At 36.4% G+C, this 16,265-nt stretch overlaps 1 protein-coding gene across 2 annotated transcripts in view; it reads left to right on the top strand.

The window, feature by feature from the left end:
* BABAM2 (BRISC and BRCA1 A complex member 2) overlaps nucleotides 1-16,265 on the top strand; it is a 437,376-nt gene that overhangs the window by 66,954 nt on the left and 354,157 nt on the right. For both annotated transcript variants that reach the window (XM_081253809.1, XM_081253808.1), the window contains exon 4: nucleotides 13,590-13,684. In XM_081253809.1, the coding sequence (XP_081109935.1) occupies nucleotides 13,590-13,684 (95 nt within the window). The remainder of the gene's footprint in view (nucleotides 1-13,589; nucleotides 13,685-16,265) is intronic.

The raw sequence follows: 16,265 nt of genomic DNA, 5'->3' as shown, positions 1-16,265 counted from the left end.
TTGCATGTCTGTCTCTAGTGAGTTGCTGAGCCAGATTCTCTCAGGTCTCAAGTTACCCCTTGGTTTGATTAAGTTGGTAAATCAGGCAGCTTTAATAGTTTGAATGATTCTCCTCTCTTTGAAGTAAATTGGTTTGTTTGTTCAGTCTTTATTCCTTTCTTTGCCTTTTGAGTACAGGCATGCTGCGTTCCTTTTCTGCTTGTGAAATAGAAGTGGAAGGACCAAAGCCTTGTCTCATGACGCTGAACTTTAGTGGCTCAGACCAAGTGCTGAGCAAAACTGTCAGAGGTGTGATTTTGGAAACTCCCACCTAGTCATGGTTAGATATTAAACATTTCACTTCTCCAGGAGGAACGTACATTTCTTCTCTGAACAGCCAAATTTTCTGCCTTAAGTTTGGATACTTAGAACAGCAGAGCCTGAGACAAGGATTTGGGTACATATAGTTTATTTGGAAGGTGATCCCTGGAAACACAGTGAGGGAGTGGGGAAGAGAGACAAGGGAGAGGGAAAAGCCAAAAAAGGGTGCATAAATGAGTAGGTTATTGTTGTGGGTAGATGGGATTAAAGCCTACTTCCAGCCTCCTAACCGTGTAGAACTCCTCCATATTGTCCCAAGGAAGGGCAAAGAAGTTCTTTAGACATCCATTCTCATCCTTTGGTCTTAGTGTCCTTCACTTTCAGGCACTTGTAGCCTTTTTGTCTGTTTTTTTTTTTTTTTTTTCCAAGATCTCTTTTAGGCTAGAGAATGCCCTCAGGCAGACAGGTGAAATTACTTGAGCTGGGTGGCCACTGGTTTATAGTGTATGTGGGGGGTAGCAGGATAAGGAGGGGAGGTAGGGAAGTGGGGAGTGGGGTTTGGGGTGGGGAAGTTGTTTTGCTCCCCAGAGACCACTTGGCCATATCTGGAGATACTTTTGGTTGTCACAACTGAGGGAGGAGGAGAGTGTTACTGGCTGGCATCTAGTGGGTAGAGGCCAGGGATATTGCTAAACATCCTACTCATAGAGTGGCCCCCTACAACAAAGAATTATCCAGCCCCAAATGTCAGTGGGACTGAGGTTGAGAAGCTTCGGTGTACAGGAATCCAGAGCTGCAGTGAGTGCTGAGGTGGGTGGACCAGGGGGATATGGGTTGGGCAACGGCGGCATCTGCTACACTGCTCAAGATATGCTTTGGGTTTCCTACAACTCTGCTTTTGCTGATGATGTTCCCTTCATAACTTCATTTCTAAATCCTTTTCATTCTTTAACTTCTTTGTATATGTTCTGTATTGTTTCACTTTTTATGAAAGAATGTATTACTGTATTTTGTAAATTTTTTTTCTTTTAGAGTTGTTTTTGTTATCTAACACCCAGCTCAAGTGCCACTTCTTTGATGAAGCCATCTCTTATATTCCTTACTAATACCTCCATTTTCAGAATTTCCATGGCATGTTATTTTGTCCATTTAATGTGACACTAATCAGTTTTAACCTTATACTGTTTTTTTCTTTCAAATTGTTATTCTTAAAAATAACATCTGTCCTATGTAAAAATTTTGAAAGAAATGTATGATGAACATCTGTAAACTCTTTAATTTGTCAGTTGTTAACATTTTATCATATTTATTTCTCTCTTTACTCACACACGTGTGCATACGTATGCAGATATAGATTATATTTATATCTAAATCTTTTTGCATAGCCATTTTAAAGTAAGTTGCAAACATTTTGATACTTCACCTCTAGTACTTCAGTATATATCTCTCTCATTAAAAGGACATTTTTCTTCTATAGAATCTCAATGCCATTATCATGCTCAAGAAATTTAACATTGATACTATAATATTATCTAATATGTGGCTCATATTTATATTTCTAGTTGTCCATTAATGTCCTTTTAGCTTTTTCCCCCTGATCTGTGGTGCAGGGAAGGATCATCACTGTATTTACTGCTCATACCTCTTTTATTTTCCTTAATCTAGAATAGTTCTCTTACCATTTTTTTTTTTCTTTCACCCATGGTATCTATGGTTCTGAAGACTCCAGGCCTGTTGTTTTGTAGAATGTCCCACAGTTTGGTTTGTCTGATTATCTCTTCATGATTGGATTTAGCTTAAACATGTTTGCCAAGCTTTCTAAACAGGTGGTGTTATATCCTTCTCAGTGCAGTCATCGTAAGGTCCATGATGCCCATTTGTTCCATTGTTAGTGTTGCTAAGTTTGACCACATGGTTAAATTAAGGTAGTATCTGCCAGATTTCTCCATTATAAAGATACCTTTTTTAATATTGTAATTTATTAGTTATCTGTGGGCTGATATTTGAGACTATCCTGTTCCCCAACAAGTTTTTGTCCAATGATTTTAGTATCCATTGGTTGATGCTATTCTGAATCAATAATTTCGTAGTGTTTATAGCTATTTTCATAAATGTCTTACCTCTGAGATCATACCTCCTAGGTTGCAAGCTTAATTGGAGTAGAATCTCTTAATTCTTATTCTGTTACTGACATGACGTAGAGTATTGTATATGCTCAGTATTTTTTTTCTTTTTTTTTTGCGGTACGTGGGCCTCTCACCGCTGTGGCCTCTCCCGTTGTGGAGCACAGGCTCTGGACGTGCAGGCTCAGCAGCCATGGCTCACGGGCCCAGCCGCTCCGCAGCATGTGGGATCTTCCCGGACCGGGGCACGAACCCGTGTCCCCTGCATCAGCAGGCAGACTCTCAACCACTGCGCCACCAGGGAAGCCCTATGCTCAATATTTTTTGAGGTATTGAGTGAATTAACAAGTAAGGATTATCTCTCTAAAAATGAGAAAAAAAGCCTTCTTTTATCCTGCCATTTCAACCTAAATCTTTACAGTTACATACTCTTTTTTCTTAAGCTTCTTCAAGTATAGAATAATCAGTTACCTTTTTTGTGTGTGTGTGTATTGCTTCACATACAATACTATGATTTTTTCCATAGTATCCTCCAAATGACAATGTCTCTTCTCTGTAACTGCAAAGTTACTTACTCTGTACATTTAAATCAACTTTTTTTATCCATTTCACTATGATATTTAGTTCACAGGAAATGAAATGTAAGTACATAGTAGTGTAGAGGCTATATACCTAAATTAATTAATTAACATCAGTTTCACTATGTCATGACAGTCATTATTACTGATTTGTTTAAAAATTATATTTGATACCTAACTACTTTTTATTTATTTATTTTTTTAGGGTTATTAAATTTGTCTTTATTTATTTATTTTTATTTTTTACATTTTAAAAATTTATTTATTTATTTATTTATTTTATTAGTTTCTGCTTTATAACAAAGTGAATCAGTCATACGTATACATCTGTTCCCACATCCCTTCCCTCATGCATCTCCCTCCCTCCCACCCTCCCCATTCCACCCCTCCAGGCGGTCACAAAGCACCGAGCTGATCTCCCTGTGCTCTGCGGCTGCTTCCCACTATCTATCTACCTTACGTTTGGTACTGTATATATGTCCATGCTACTTTTTAAAACAACAAAAAACAATCATAGAAAGGTTGAGAAAGCTTACTTTCTTTTTATGGTTTCAGATGCATTTTAGTCATTAAAAAAAAGTTGGTAACAAATTGTATTAATGAAACACTTTGTGAATATGCATCAGAAAATTATTAAGATTAAAATTGTCTACAATAGAATATTTATTACTCAATAAAGTAATGCTAATTCATAGCATTTGACTTAAGATATTGTTATTTTATGTGCTGAAATAAGGATACAAAAATTCAAGGTTAAAGGTTCATTTAAAGCATAGCATCTGAAGATGGGACATTATACCCCTTTCCTAATTAGCCTAAGTTTCTAAGAATCAGCAACATAGCACATTCCCTTTGACATACCTAAGAATTATGTAGCTTAATTTCCTGACAACTGTCTCTTTTTATAAACCACTGAAACAACTGACGTGTTTTATCTGGAGAAAAGAAGACTAAAAGAAGAAGTCATTTGCAGATGATTTAGGTACTGCCATGTAGGATAATGCTTAGGGTAGGACTTCCTTGAATAGGTAAAAGTGATCTGTAGGCATATATTTTTTTTCTGTACAAGATAGTACTTTATCCATCGACTGATGACTGCCCAGCAGCAGAATCTGCTGCCTATGAAATAGTGAGCACATTTTACCTGGAAGTGGTCATGGAAGAGGTTGGGTGACCTTCTTCCTTTCCCTTCATTCCCTTTGTTCTCTTCTTTCCTTTTATTTGTTCCTCTAGCTCTGTGCTGCCCAGCGTGGTCACTGCTAGCGACAAGTGGCAATGGAATATTTAAAATATGGGTAATCTGAATTTGAGATGCGCTGTAAATGTGACACAACAGATTCTAAAATCTTAGTACTAAAAATAATGTAAAATATCTCATTAATTACCTTTATATTCATTGTGTGTTGAAATGATACTGTTTTGTATCTATTGGCTAAATAAATAATTAAGATTAATTAATTTTAGTTAATTGTTTTGTTTATGAGTAAATATTATTGTTTGAATGATTGCACCCAAGAGGTACTGATAATTGAACTGTGGCTGTCAGAGAAGGAGTTTCCCAGAAGCATGGTTAGCCAGTCTGTGTATAACTTGAAAGTGAGGGTGCCAACCCTAAATTGGAATAGAACCTAAGAATATTCTGATGGGTTGCAAATAGAGAGGTGAATCTAACAAGATTGAGATGTAATAGGTATAAATTTAAACTCCTGAAATGGCTCCCGAAATTCAGGTATCCAAGTTAAGAATGAGGGATATATGGCTTATTGTTAGTGTATATGTAAAATTTTGGGGCTTTTAGTTGATAGGACGCATAATATGAGTTAACATTGATATGGCTGCCAAAAAAGCTACTTCAATTTGCAGTGGTATTTATTAATAGAAGTTTAGTATCTAAAATGAAGGCATGGATTCTTTTTTTACTTGATTCTGTGTTCCTTAGAGCACACCTGGAATCTTGTGTTTGGTTCTGGGTATTACCCTCTAAGAGGACTGTTGACAAACTGGTACACATGCAGAGAAGAGAGAGGAGACAGTGATAAAGGAAATGGAGAGCAAGTCATAAGAGGAATAGTGAAAGAAACTGAGCTATTTAACCTGGTCAAGAGGTGACTCATGGTAGGGTTGAAAGAGAGGTCACAGGAACTGCCTGCAAATAATTGAAGGGCTCTGATATTAAAGTGAAACTACACTTGTTCCATAAATTCCTAAGAACCAGTAGATGAAAATTTCAGAGAAAGATAGGTTGCATTTCAGTGTAAGGAAACACTATCAAGAGTTAGAACTAACTTTTGGAAATAAGTTAATCTCTTCAAAATCTTTTGTAAAACTGTTGCTTAAACCTGTCTTTCTGTTGAAAATCTCTTTCAGCCTAGCATTTCCACAAGACTCTTGTCTGACCCTTACTTCCCATAATTGGGAGTTTCAGTAAATAATCATTTTATGTAGCCACTGATAGGAATAATTCTTCCATCATTGGCAAAATACCAGTTATTTACCATTTGAATTGCTTCTTTGAAACTGTGTTTTCCTGGCAGTTATTTAAGCTTAAGATAGACAAAATAGCACTATACTATAAGAATAAGGAAAGGAGCTTGCGGACAAGCTGTGTTCCTTCTGTAACCGGGGAGCAGGACATGTGGCCCGCTCTGTGGATCTGGTGATTGGGCCTTCCTGAGATGGTGCTGATATGCTCTGAAGAGTGTCAGCTGCCAAGGCACAGCATGTAAATAAAAACTTTCTAGCACTGATTGTGATTTCTATGAAGAATTGTAGATGTGTATTTTCAAAGAGAAGTTTTCCTGCCCCATTGGTCCTACAGTGGTAGTCTGTCAATTTTCAGGAAATCATGAAAAATAAGACTTGAAACTGCCATTTTGTTGTTAGGTGTTTGTTATACTTCTAGCCATTCTAGGTGTTTTGTTTCTTTACTTTCTTTTCTTTGTTTCTTTCTTAACCTCACCTTATATCACCTCTGATCCTATTTTTATTTCTTTGTTCTTTTGCCTGCTCCTCCTTTTTATGAAAACTTGGAGTAAGCAGTATCCAAGTGATCTGTACTCTGTGTTTGTATCATCTTCTCCAGGGTGAAATAAAGGAAATGCGATGTTATTGCTCTTCTCCATGATTTGTGTTGGTCTTTTTCCACCATCTCTGCCTTGAGGTCAGGGACTATGTTTTCTACTTCCTAGATAACTCCCCAGGTGTCTAATATGTGCATCTGTGCATGGTGGGTTTTTAATAAATGTTCTTGTCTGATTTACTGACCATTCTCCCTAGCAAGAAAACATTGCTGCATTTTATTCCCAAGAGGCTATAGAGTTTTAAGGTAGAGCGTTTTAGGAGCTCTTTGAGATTGAAAGTAAGATTTTGAGAAATTCTGAAATGTAAGAGTGTGAAATTCTGAAAGATATTTATTTCTTTGTTTTGAAAATTATTTGTATAATATTTTTACTATGTGTAATATGGTAATCTCTCTCTTTTCTTTCTCTCTAAAAGGATCCTTTCAGTTGAGGGTGTAATAATTGGTATACATTGTTTCCTTTAAAAATTTATTTCATATTTAAATAATTTTGGCAGCTTAAAAAAATTTTTTTAAATCAATGAAAATTCAAAAAAAAAAATTAACACTCCCCAGTACTCTCCTTTAAAAGGACCCATTTGTAAATATTTGTAAATATTCATCTTATAAAAACATTCTTTGCTTTTAAAAAGGACTCATTGCAGACTTTCTTTAAATGGAGAACTCTCCAGTTGCATTTTCAAGATGATTTTATTTATAAAAATAATTTACTCATAACCATTGAGTAAACACTTTATAATTTATTTGTGTTTAAGTTTGGATTAAAATGGGATGAATTTTTGCATCAGATTAAAAAAAACAATGGCTTTATTGAGATATAATTCACATACCATGCAATTCACTCTTCGAAATGTACAATTTAGTGGTTTTTAATACATTCACGAAGTTGTGCAACCATCAACACAAATTCCAGAACATTTTCATCTCCACAAAAAGAAACTTTGGGCTTGTTAGCAGTAACTCCCCACTCCCCCCTTTCCAGGCCCCTGGCAACCATTAATCTACTTTATGTTGCTATGGGTTTACATATTCTGGACATTTCATAGAAGTGGAATTACACAACAGTCATACAATATGTGGCCTTTTGTGTCCAGCTGTTTTCACTTAGCATAAAGTTTTCAAGGTTTATCCACATTGTAACATATATCAGTACTTCTTTCTTTTTTTTTTTTTTTTTTTTTTTTGCGGTACGCGGGCCTCTCACTGTTGTGGCCTCTCCAGTTGTGGAGCACAGGCTCCGGATGCGCAGGCTCAGCGGCCACGGCTCACGGGCCTAGCCGCTCCGTGGCATGTGGGATCTTCCCGGACCGGGGCACAAACCCGTGTCCCCTGCATCGGCAGGTGGACTCTCAACCACTGCGCCACCAGGGAAGCCCCTTCTTTTTTTTTTAACAGTTGAATAATATTCTATTATATGTATATACCACATTTTATTTATCCATTTATCAGTTGATGAACACTGAGTTGTTTCTTTTTGGCTATTGTGAATAATGCTGCTACAAACATTCATGTGCAAGTCTTTGTGTGGACATACGTTTCCATTTTTCTTGGATATATACCTAGGAATGGAATTGGTAGGTCCTGAAGTAACTCTATGTTTAGCATTCTGAGGATTGCCAAATTATTTTCCAAAGTGATGGCACTGTTTTATATTCTCACCAACACTGTATGAGGGTTCCAGTTTCTCCACAGCCTCACCAACACTTGTCATTATTTGTCTTTTTGATTGTAGCAATCATAGTGGGTCTGAAGTGGTATCTTATTGTGGTTTTGATTTTCATTTCCTTAATGACAAATGATGTTGAGCATCTTTTCATACGTTTATTGACCATTTCTGTATCTTCTTTGGAGAAATGTCTATTCAAATCCTTTGCTCGTTTTTAAATTGGGTTGTTTGCCTTTTATTGTTGAAGTAAAAGGGTTCTTTATATTCTGGGTACAAGTCCTTTATCAGATATGTGATTTGCCAAATCCTAAATCCAAATTTTTTCCCATTCTGTGGGTGCTCTTTTCACTTTCTAGATATTGTTCTTTGAAGGACAGAAGTTTTAAATTTTTATGAAGTCCAGTTTACCTACTTTTGTTGCTTGTACTTTTGATTTATCATCTAAGAAAACATTGCCTAGTTATGAACATTTACTTGTATGTTTTCTTTGAAGATTTTTATAGTTTCTGCTCATACACTTAGGTCTTAGATCCATTTTGAGTTAATTTTTGTATATGGTATGAGTTGGGACTCAAGTTCATTCTTTTGCATGTGGCTATCCAGTTGTACCAACACCATTTGTTGAAAAGACTCTGTCTTAGTCTGTTCAGGCTGCTATAACAGATTACCATACACTGGGTGGCTTAAACAACAGATGTTTATTTCTCACAGTTCTGAAGGCTGGGAAGTCTGAGATGAAGGTGCTGGCAGAGTCAGTGGTGAGGGTCTTCTTCCTGGTTCATAAACAGTCTGTCTTTTTGTTACAACCTCACATGGCAGAAGCGGGAGGGGCCTTCTCTTGGGTCTCTTTTATAAGGGCACTAATCCCATTCATGAGGGCACTGCCCTTATGACTTAATCACCCACAAAGGCCCACCTACAAGTACTGTCATACTGGGGATTAGGTTTCAACGTATGAATTTTAAAGGGGCACAAACATTCAGTCTATAACAGACTCTTTTATTTAAAAAATTTTTTAAAATTGTGTACAATATATATATAACGAACATCTCAGTAGTATAAAGTACATTCACATTGTTGTGCAATCTCCATAACTCTTTTCATCTTACAAAACTGAAACTCTATACCCTTTAAACAACAACTTCCCATTCTCCTGTTCTCCCAGCTCCCGCTAACCACCATTCTCCTTTTTGCCTCTATGAATTTGACTACTCTGGGTACCTCATATAAGTGAACTTGTACAGTATTTGTGTTTTTTATGATGGGCTTATTTCACTTTCCATAACGTCCTCAAGGTTCATCCATATTATACCATGTGTCAAAATGTCTTTGTTTGTGTGTGTGTGTGCGTGTGTGTGTGTGTGTGTGTGTGGACCATTTTTAAAGTCTTTATTGAATTTGTTACAATATTGCTTCTGTTTTATGTTTTGGTTTTTTGGCCGCAAGGCATGTGGGATCTTAGCTCCCCAACCAGGAATTGAACCCGCACCCCCTGCATTGGAAGGCGAAGTCTTAACCACTGGTCTGCCAGGGAAGTCCCAGAATGTCCTTTTTTAAAGCTGATCAATATTCCTTTGTATTTGTACACTGCATTTTGTTTATCCATTCATCTGTCGATGGACACTTGTGTTGTTTTCATTAGTCTATCGTGAATAATGCTGCTGTGAACCTGAGTATAAAAATATTTGTTTGAGACACTAACACTGATTTCACTTCTTTTGAATATATACCCAGAGTGGAATTGCTGGATCATATGGTAATTGTATTTTAAAATTTTTGAGGTACTGCCGTATTGTTTTTCATAGCAGCTGCATCATTTTACATTCCCACCAGTGGTGCACAGGGGTTCCAGTTTCTCCACAACCTCGCCAACACTTGTTATATTCTCTCTCTCTTGTTTCTTTAATAGTCATCCTTATGGGTGTCAAATGATGAAAAACTCTTTTTGCCCCACTGAACTGTCTTGGCACCCTTGGCAAAAATCAGTTGACTATAAATATGAAAGTTTATTTCCAGAGTCTGAATTCTGTTCCATTGATCTGTATGTCTGTCCTTATGTTGTTACCACACTGTCTTGATTACTGTGGCTTTGTAATAAATTTCAAAATTGGGAAGTGTGAGTCTTTCAACTTTGCTCTTTTTCAGGATTACTTTTTGGCCATGGTGGATCCCTTGCATTTCCATATGACTTTTAGGATTGGTTTGTCAATTTCTGCAAAAAAAAAAAAAAAAAAGCCAGCAGGATTGCATGAAACCTGTAGATTAATTTATGTAGTATTGCCATCTTAACAATATTAAGTCTCCTGATCCATGAACATGAGTTATTCATCTCCCATATATGTAGGCTTTCTTTAAAGTCTTTCAACAATCTTTTGTAGTTTTTAGAGTACAAGTCTTAACACTTCTTTCGTTAAGTTTATTTCTAAGTATTTCATTCTTTTTGATGTTGTAAATGGAATTATATTCTTAACTTTATGTTTGGATTGTTTGTTAGTAGTGTATAGAAAAGCAGTTGATTTTATACATCTATCTTGTATCTTGCAACCTTGTGAAACTTGTTTATTAGTTCTCATAGTTTTGTGTGTGTGTGTGTGAATTCTTTAGGGTTTTCTATATGCAAGATCATGTCATCTGTGGATAGAGATAAGTTTAGTTTTTCTTTCCAATCTAGATGCCATTCATTTCTTTTTCTTGCCTAATTGCCCTGGCTAGAACCTCCAGTACAATGTTGAATAGAATTGGCAAGAGTAGATATCCTTGGATCAGATTTCTAATGTTTAGTGGTTTGGAAATATGTATTACTGACAGTGCTCCTTTGAGAACTTGAAAATCCAGCTTTGTGTCCTCCTGTAGTAACAAAAGTAATAAAATTTCTTCGATTGGAATTTAGCGTGCTATTTATTTTTTGAACATCAAGGCACAATAGATTCTAGCTTGGCTTTTTCCAAAACTTTAATGCCTCTGTTCTATTAACTTATGGGTATAGTTGAGTAAGAATGAGTAATCAGTACATTTATATTGTCTTTGCCTCTTAGTCTTGGCTTGGGGTAATGCTTTATAGTTAGAACACTTGAAGGAGGTTTATAATTTGTAATAGATATAGTTAAAAACCAGGGATAATGATTGTGATAGGGTGAAGGAGAGATAGTGATTGTACTACTTTTGATCATTTAATTCCACAGCCAACTTCTGAAGAGTATATTTTCTTGTTTAGATTTATTCCCTACAGAAAGTGGTGGAAGTAACTCTTCCATACTTTATTCTTTTTAAAAAAAAATAAATTTATTTATTTATTTTTGGCTGCGTTGGGTGTTCGTTGCTGCGCGCAGGTTTTCTCTATTTGTTGTGAACAGGGGCTACTCTTCATTGCGGTGCGCAGGCTTCTCATTGCGGTGGCTTCTCTCGTTATGGAGCATGGGCTGTAGGCTCACGGGCTTCAGTAGTTGTGACACGCAGGCTCAGTAGTTGTGGCTCGCGGGCTCTAGAACGCAGGCTCAGTAGTTGTGGCACACAGGCTTAGTTGCTCTGCAGCATGTGGGATCTTCCTGGACCAGAACTTGAACCTGTGTCCCCTGCATTGGCAAGCAGATTCTTAACCACTGCACCACCAGGGAAGCCCTATTCTTTACCAATTCAGAGAACAGAATTTCTTTCATATGTTGAGCATTTCTTGAATATATTCTGTATCTGTTGTACTTTGCCCTGTCGGAGAAGACATGAAATAAGTATAAGAGCATATTTATTCTCTGAATGCTTACAAGATATTTAGGAAGATCAAGTATATGTACTTACTTTGTACTGCTGTGTATTTGTGCTGCAGTGTATATGTTCTGTCCCCCTCACTAAATGTAAGCTCCTTGAGGATAACCATCTTTGTACTGACATGGTATGTATCATAGTGCCTCACATGTACCATGTGTTTATTATGAATTTTTAAAATTAATGGAGCTACGAAACCAATATAAGACTACAGTTAAATACTCACTGAACGATGTAACCAATCAGTATTGTTGAATTTCAGAAGTAACGATGATCAGTGTGTACTGGATTTATTAGGGAAGGCTTCATGCAAGAGAAGGTAATTAAGAGGGCTCATACAGGATGAGTAAGAACTGAGCAAGGGGAAAGAGCATTTCAACTAGGTGTCATAGTTTGGAGGTCAGTGAGTGGATCATGTTGATTGGAATAGAATACTGGTATTGGCTTGTAGATAGAGAAAAGGGTGGACAAACAAGGCCTTAAATGCCAGTTTGAGAAGTTTGCTCTTACTCCATTTGACATTAGAGAACCATTGAAAGTTTTTGAGCTAGGATGTTTTGGGGCAAAGCAGTACTTTAAGATTTACTTCATGATAGTATGTATTATGGGCTGGATGTATTGGGAGACCATTTAAGAGGGTATGGTAATAATTCTTCTAGTCTGTTGAGTCCTTAAAAACAGAGTTTTTTGTTTGATCTTTCATGCCCAGCATAGTGCCTAGAGGAGAGTTCAAATTTTTGTTCTTTGGATGCATAACTGTACGGACTAAGTCATCTGGGCCTGGGTTGAGCTGTTAGCAGTAGGAAATATGCACATGAGAAACATTTTGGGGAAAAAACTGAGATGACTTGTTTTCTAAGAGTATAAAGGGTGTGGGTCAGTTCAAAGATGACATTAAAGTTTCAGCATGGGTGATTAAGGAGTAGCAGGGCCATCCCTAGAAATGGGGAAGTCAGTTAGGGGAAGAAAGGAGTGAGAAAAGGGATAGTCATGAGCATGTTTTTAGACTTGTTGACTTTGAAGTTGAAATACATAGTACACAGGGTTAGAAAGGCTCAAATGAAAACTGAATTATGAATGTTTGAATTTAGATGTCACTATGAAGATATTATTGTTTGAGCAGTAAAAATGACTGGACTGATACAACACTATGTGTGTGCATGGGTACAGAGGTTGTGTGCATGTATACAAGTATACACACTCTTATACACTACAACCCAGTGTGTGTGTTAGATCGTGGGTATACTAATCTGCTCGTTGGTGTTAGTGGAATGATGAGGGCTGATTCTTGGGGTGAGCAGAGGGGAAAAAAAGGAAGCTAAAGAAGGAGAAAGGAGAGGAACAGAGAGGTAGAAGAACTTATAGTACAAATTTGCCAAGGAGCTTTTGTAATTTATCTTATGCTTCAATATAATACTTTCAATAGTAATAACACTATTACTAACAATATTAGTACTCCTGTATGACTTGTTGAGTGCTTACCATATGCCAGACACCTAGCTAGACATGCTGTCTCTTTTTACCCTCACAACAAATCTGTGATGTCAGTACTATTATATCCCCTTTTTACTGATGAGGAAACTGAACTGGAAAGAAGTTAAAACTTGCCCAAGATGACTTGAACTAATAAAAAATTAGGAGATCCTGTGGTTTTAAATCTGACTTTTTGGACTCCAAGCCAAATGTTCTTTCCATTATACCAAAGGTTTGTGTGTTTAATTTCTTCAAGGCAAGGACTTTATCTTTAGAAAATCAGTCCTTGATAAAGGCTTATTAATTAGCAGGCAGTGATTGGACAGTAATGTTTCCTATTAACAAAATCTGCATGTACTTTGGATGTCGTTGCTTCTACTTTTCTACATGGGTATTTATATGTATAGTGTATTAGGAGGTAACACTTTCTGACTGCATGCTGTGGATGTTAATTTAAAAGAAGATATCAGTTCTTTTGTTTCTGAAGGTGCTTTTCAGTATTTTTGTTAAACTAATATAAACTTCTTTTAGAAGTTTTTCTGATGCACTCCTCAGATCATTCATACATTTGCAAGGAAATAAGAAGGGCCTGACATTTTCTTTTATTTCAGGGGATATCATTTTCAATGCCCAGTACCCAGAGCTGCCTCCCGACTTTATCTTTGGAGAAGATGCTGAGTTCCTGCCAGACCCCTCTGCTCTGCATGTGAGTACTGCAGGCCTGTTTGGATGATCTCTGTTTGCTGAAAGGAGAATAAAGTTAGCTTTTGACAATTCTTTAACAGATACATTTGCTGAACATATGGATTTTTTCCACCCCTTTTTTCTCTGTCCTGTGAAATAAGTGTAACTCGTTATGTGCCAAAATAGTATAATAAGAGATTTTTTTTCATTGCAGTTTTATTTTCAGACTATTTTGAATTAATGAAAACCTCTAGCATATTGGTTAAAATATATTTACTTCAGCTGAAGGAGACATGTTGAAAACATTTTCTTTGTTTTAACTTAATATTTCATGCCTGCAATCAGTTTTCTAATGTTTACTAACACTTCATCACGGGGCTTGTTAGGGGAGTGTTTCTTGGCTCTTCAGGAGGCCTTTTTTTGTATAGAAGTGAAAGTGGCAAATTTGGGCTTATATCTGCATTTTCTCAGTATTATTATCAGAAGGGTAAAGACCAGATTAAGTGTTCTTTATTAAGCAAGACCAAAAACTTTGTAGTTGAAGTAAAATGTTTCTGGATTTAAAGCAGAGAAAAGGGTGGTAGTACTTGTCAGAGCACATGTGGTTTGTATAAAAAGTGTTTTTTTCATGGCTAGTGGAGAAAAGCATGTGCCATTTTGTTTAAAAGGTCTGACCAGACAAAATGTCTCTCTCTTTCCCTTCTTAAGTTTGATTTTGCTATGATGCCTATACCATAAGAGGTTCTATTATTGTTCAAAAACTATGTTCTTAGTGTTGTTTTATGGAAATTTTTTTTTCTCTCATTGAAGTTTTGTCATTAAAAGTTTGAGGACTTGCTTTGAAATCTTGTCCCCCCTCCCTTTTTTAAAAGGGAAGTATTAAACAGGAAGTACTAACCCAAACCTAAAGAATTATCTTAAATTTTGGAACACAGCTGTAAAAATACAGTTGGCAAGAGTAGGATGGGTTTGTTGCAAAATATCTAATAATTACACATAAACTGTTACCTTAGTTGATTTTTTAAAAAAATTGTAGTTTAAGTATGGTCCCTTTAGATGCTTTGTGTTACAAAGTCACCCCATATTGAAGCTGAAGGCCTTACCTGGAGAAAATAAGGCAGACGTACCCCTACAGATCTGTCCTGTATTAAATCCGCCCAGTGGAAGGTAGCATATGCTAAATGTCAAAGATATATTACAGGTGAAGAGCTCCAGAAGTTTAAAAAAGCTTGTCAGAAAAGGCTTTGTTGTGGAGGTGAAACTTATAATAATACTTGAAGAATGGAACAAAAGTGAGGAGTGTGGCAGAGAGTATTTCGAGTAAGGGGAATGACATAAACAAATGATATGTATAATATATTGTAGAAGAAGGTACTTGACAGGTGTGCTGAAGAGTAAGTTAATATAAGGAAGGGCTAGAAAAGTTTAGAAAGATAACTTGGGATAAGATTGGTAAGATTGTGGAATGCACTGAATGCTAGATTAAGAGCCACTGAAGGAAATGATACTTGGAGAATTATCTAACAGCAGTGTGGTCAGTATAATGGATTAAGAGAGATTGAGGACTGTTGTAAAAATCTGTGGGGGGGAAGGGGCTTTGAGCTAGGATGATGCAAGAGGGAACACTATGACGAAAAGGATAAGAAATACATGTTTACAATTTCTCTTTTGCGAATTGCCTGTAAAATTTACAAAGCACATCTTCAATATTGGCAAGGACTGTGAGTATAGACGTTATCTTTCTATCTATCTGTCTATCTATCTATTTATTTTGGTGAGAGTATAGACTTTAAAAGCTAGAAAGGACCTTAAGTTTTATCTTATTCCACTTTTCTGTTTTAATATTCAGGAAATCGACCTAGATTTATTTTATTTTATTTTTTAAACATCTTTATTGGAGTATAATTGCTTTACAATGGTGTGTTAGTTTCTGCTGTGTGACAAAGTGAATCAGCTATACGTATACATATATCCCCATATCTCCTCCCTCTTGCGTCTCCCTCCTACCCTCCCTATCCCACCCCTCTAGGTGGACACAAAGCACCGAGGTGATCTCCCTGTGCTATGGGGCTGCTTCCCACTAGCTATCTGTTTTACATTTGGTAGTGTATATATGTTCATGCCACTCTCTCACTTCGTCCCAGCTTACCCTTCCCCCTCCCCATGTCCTCAAGTCCATTCTCTACATCTGTGTCTTTATACCTGTCCTGCCCCTAGGTTCTTCAGAACCATTTTTTTTTAAGATTCCATATACACGTGTTAGCATATGGTATTTGTTTTTCTCTTTCTGACTTACTTCACTCTGTATGACAGTCTTTAGGTCCATCCACCTCATTACAAATAATTCAATTTCGTTTCTTTTTATGGTGGAGTAATATTCCATTGTATATATGTGTCACATCTTCTTTATCCATTCATCTGGGAAATTGACCATATTGTTGTGTTGGAGTTGATATTATAACTTCACTCTTCTGATGTTTAGGTTTTTTTTTCTTTTTTTTTAGAAGTGTAACCTTTTAATTATTTATTTATTTATTTAATGTTGTATATTTTATTTTATTTTTATTTATTTATTTATTTGATTGCTCCAGGTCTTAGTTGCA

Source organism: Mesoplodon bidens (assembly GCF_964165515.1).
Source record: "Mesoplodon bidens genome assembly, chromosome: 14".
Classification (NCBI taxonomy): domain Eukaryota; kingdom Metazoa; phylum Chordata; class Mammalia; order Artiodactyla; family Ziphiidae; genus Mesoplodon; species Mesoplodon bidens.
This window is presented reverse-complemented; position numbering and strand designations above follow the sequence as displayed.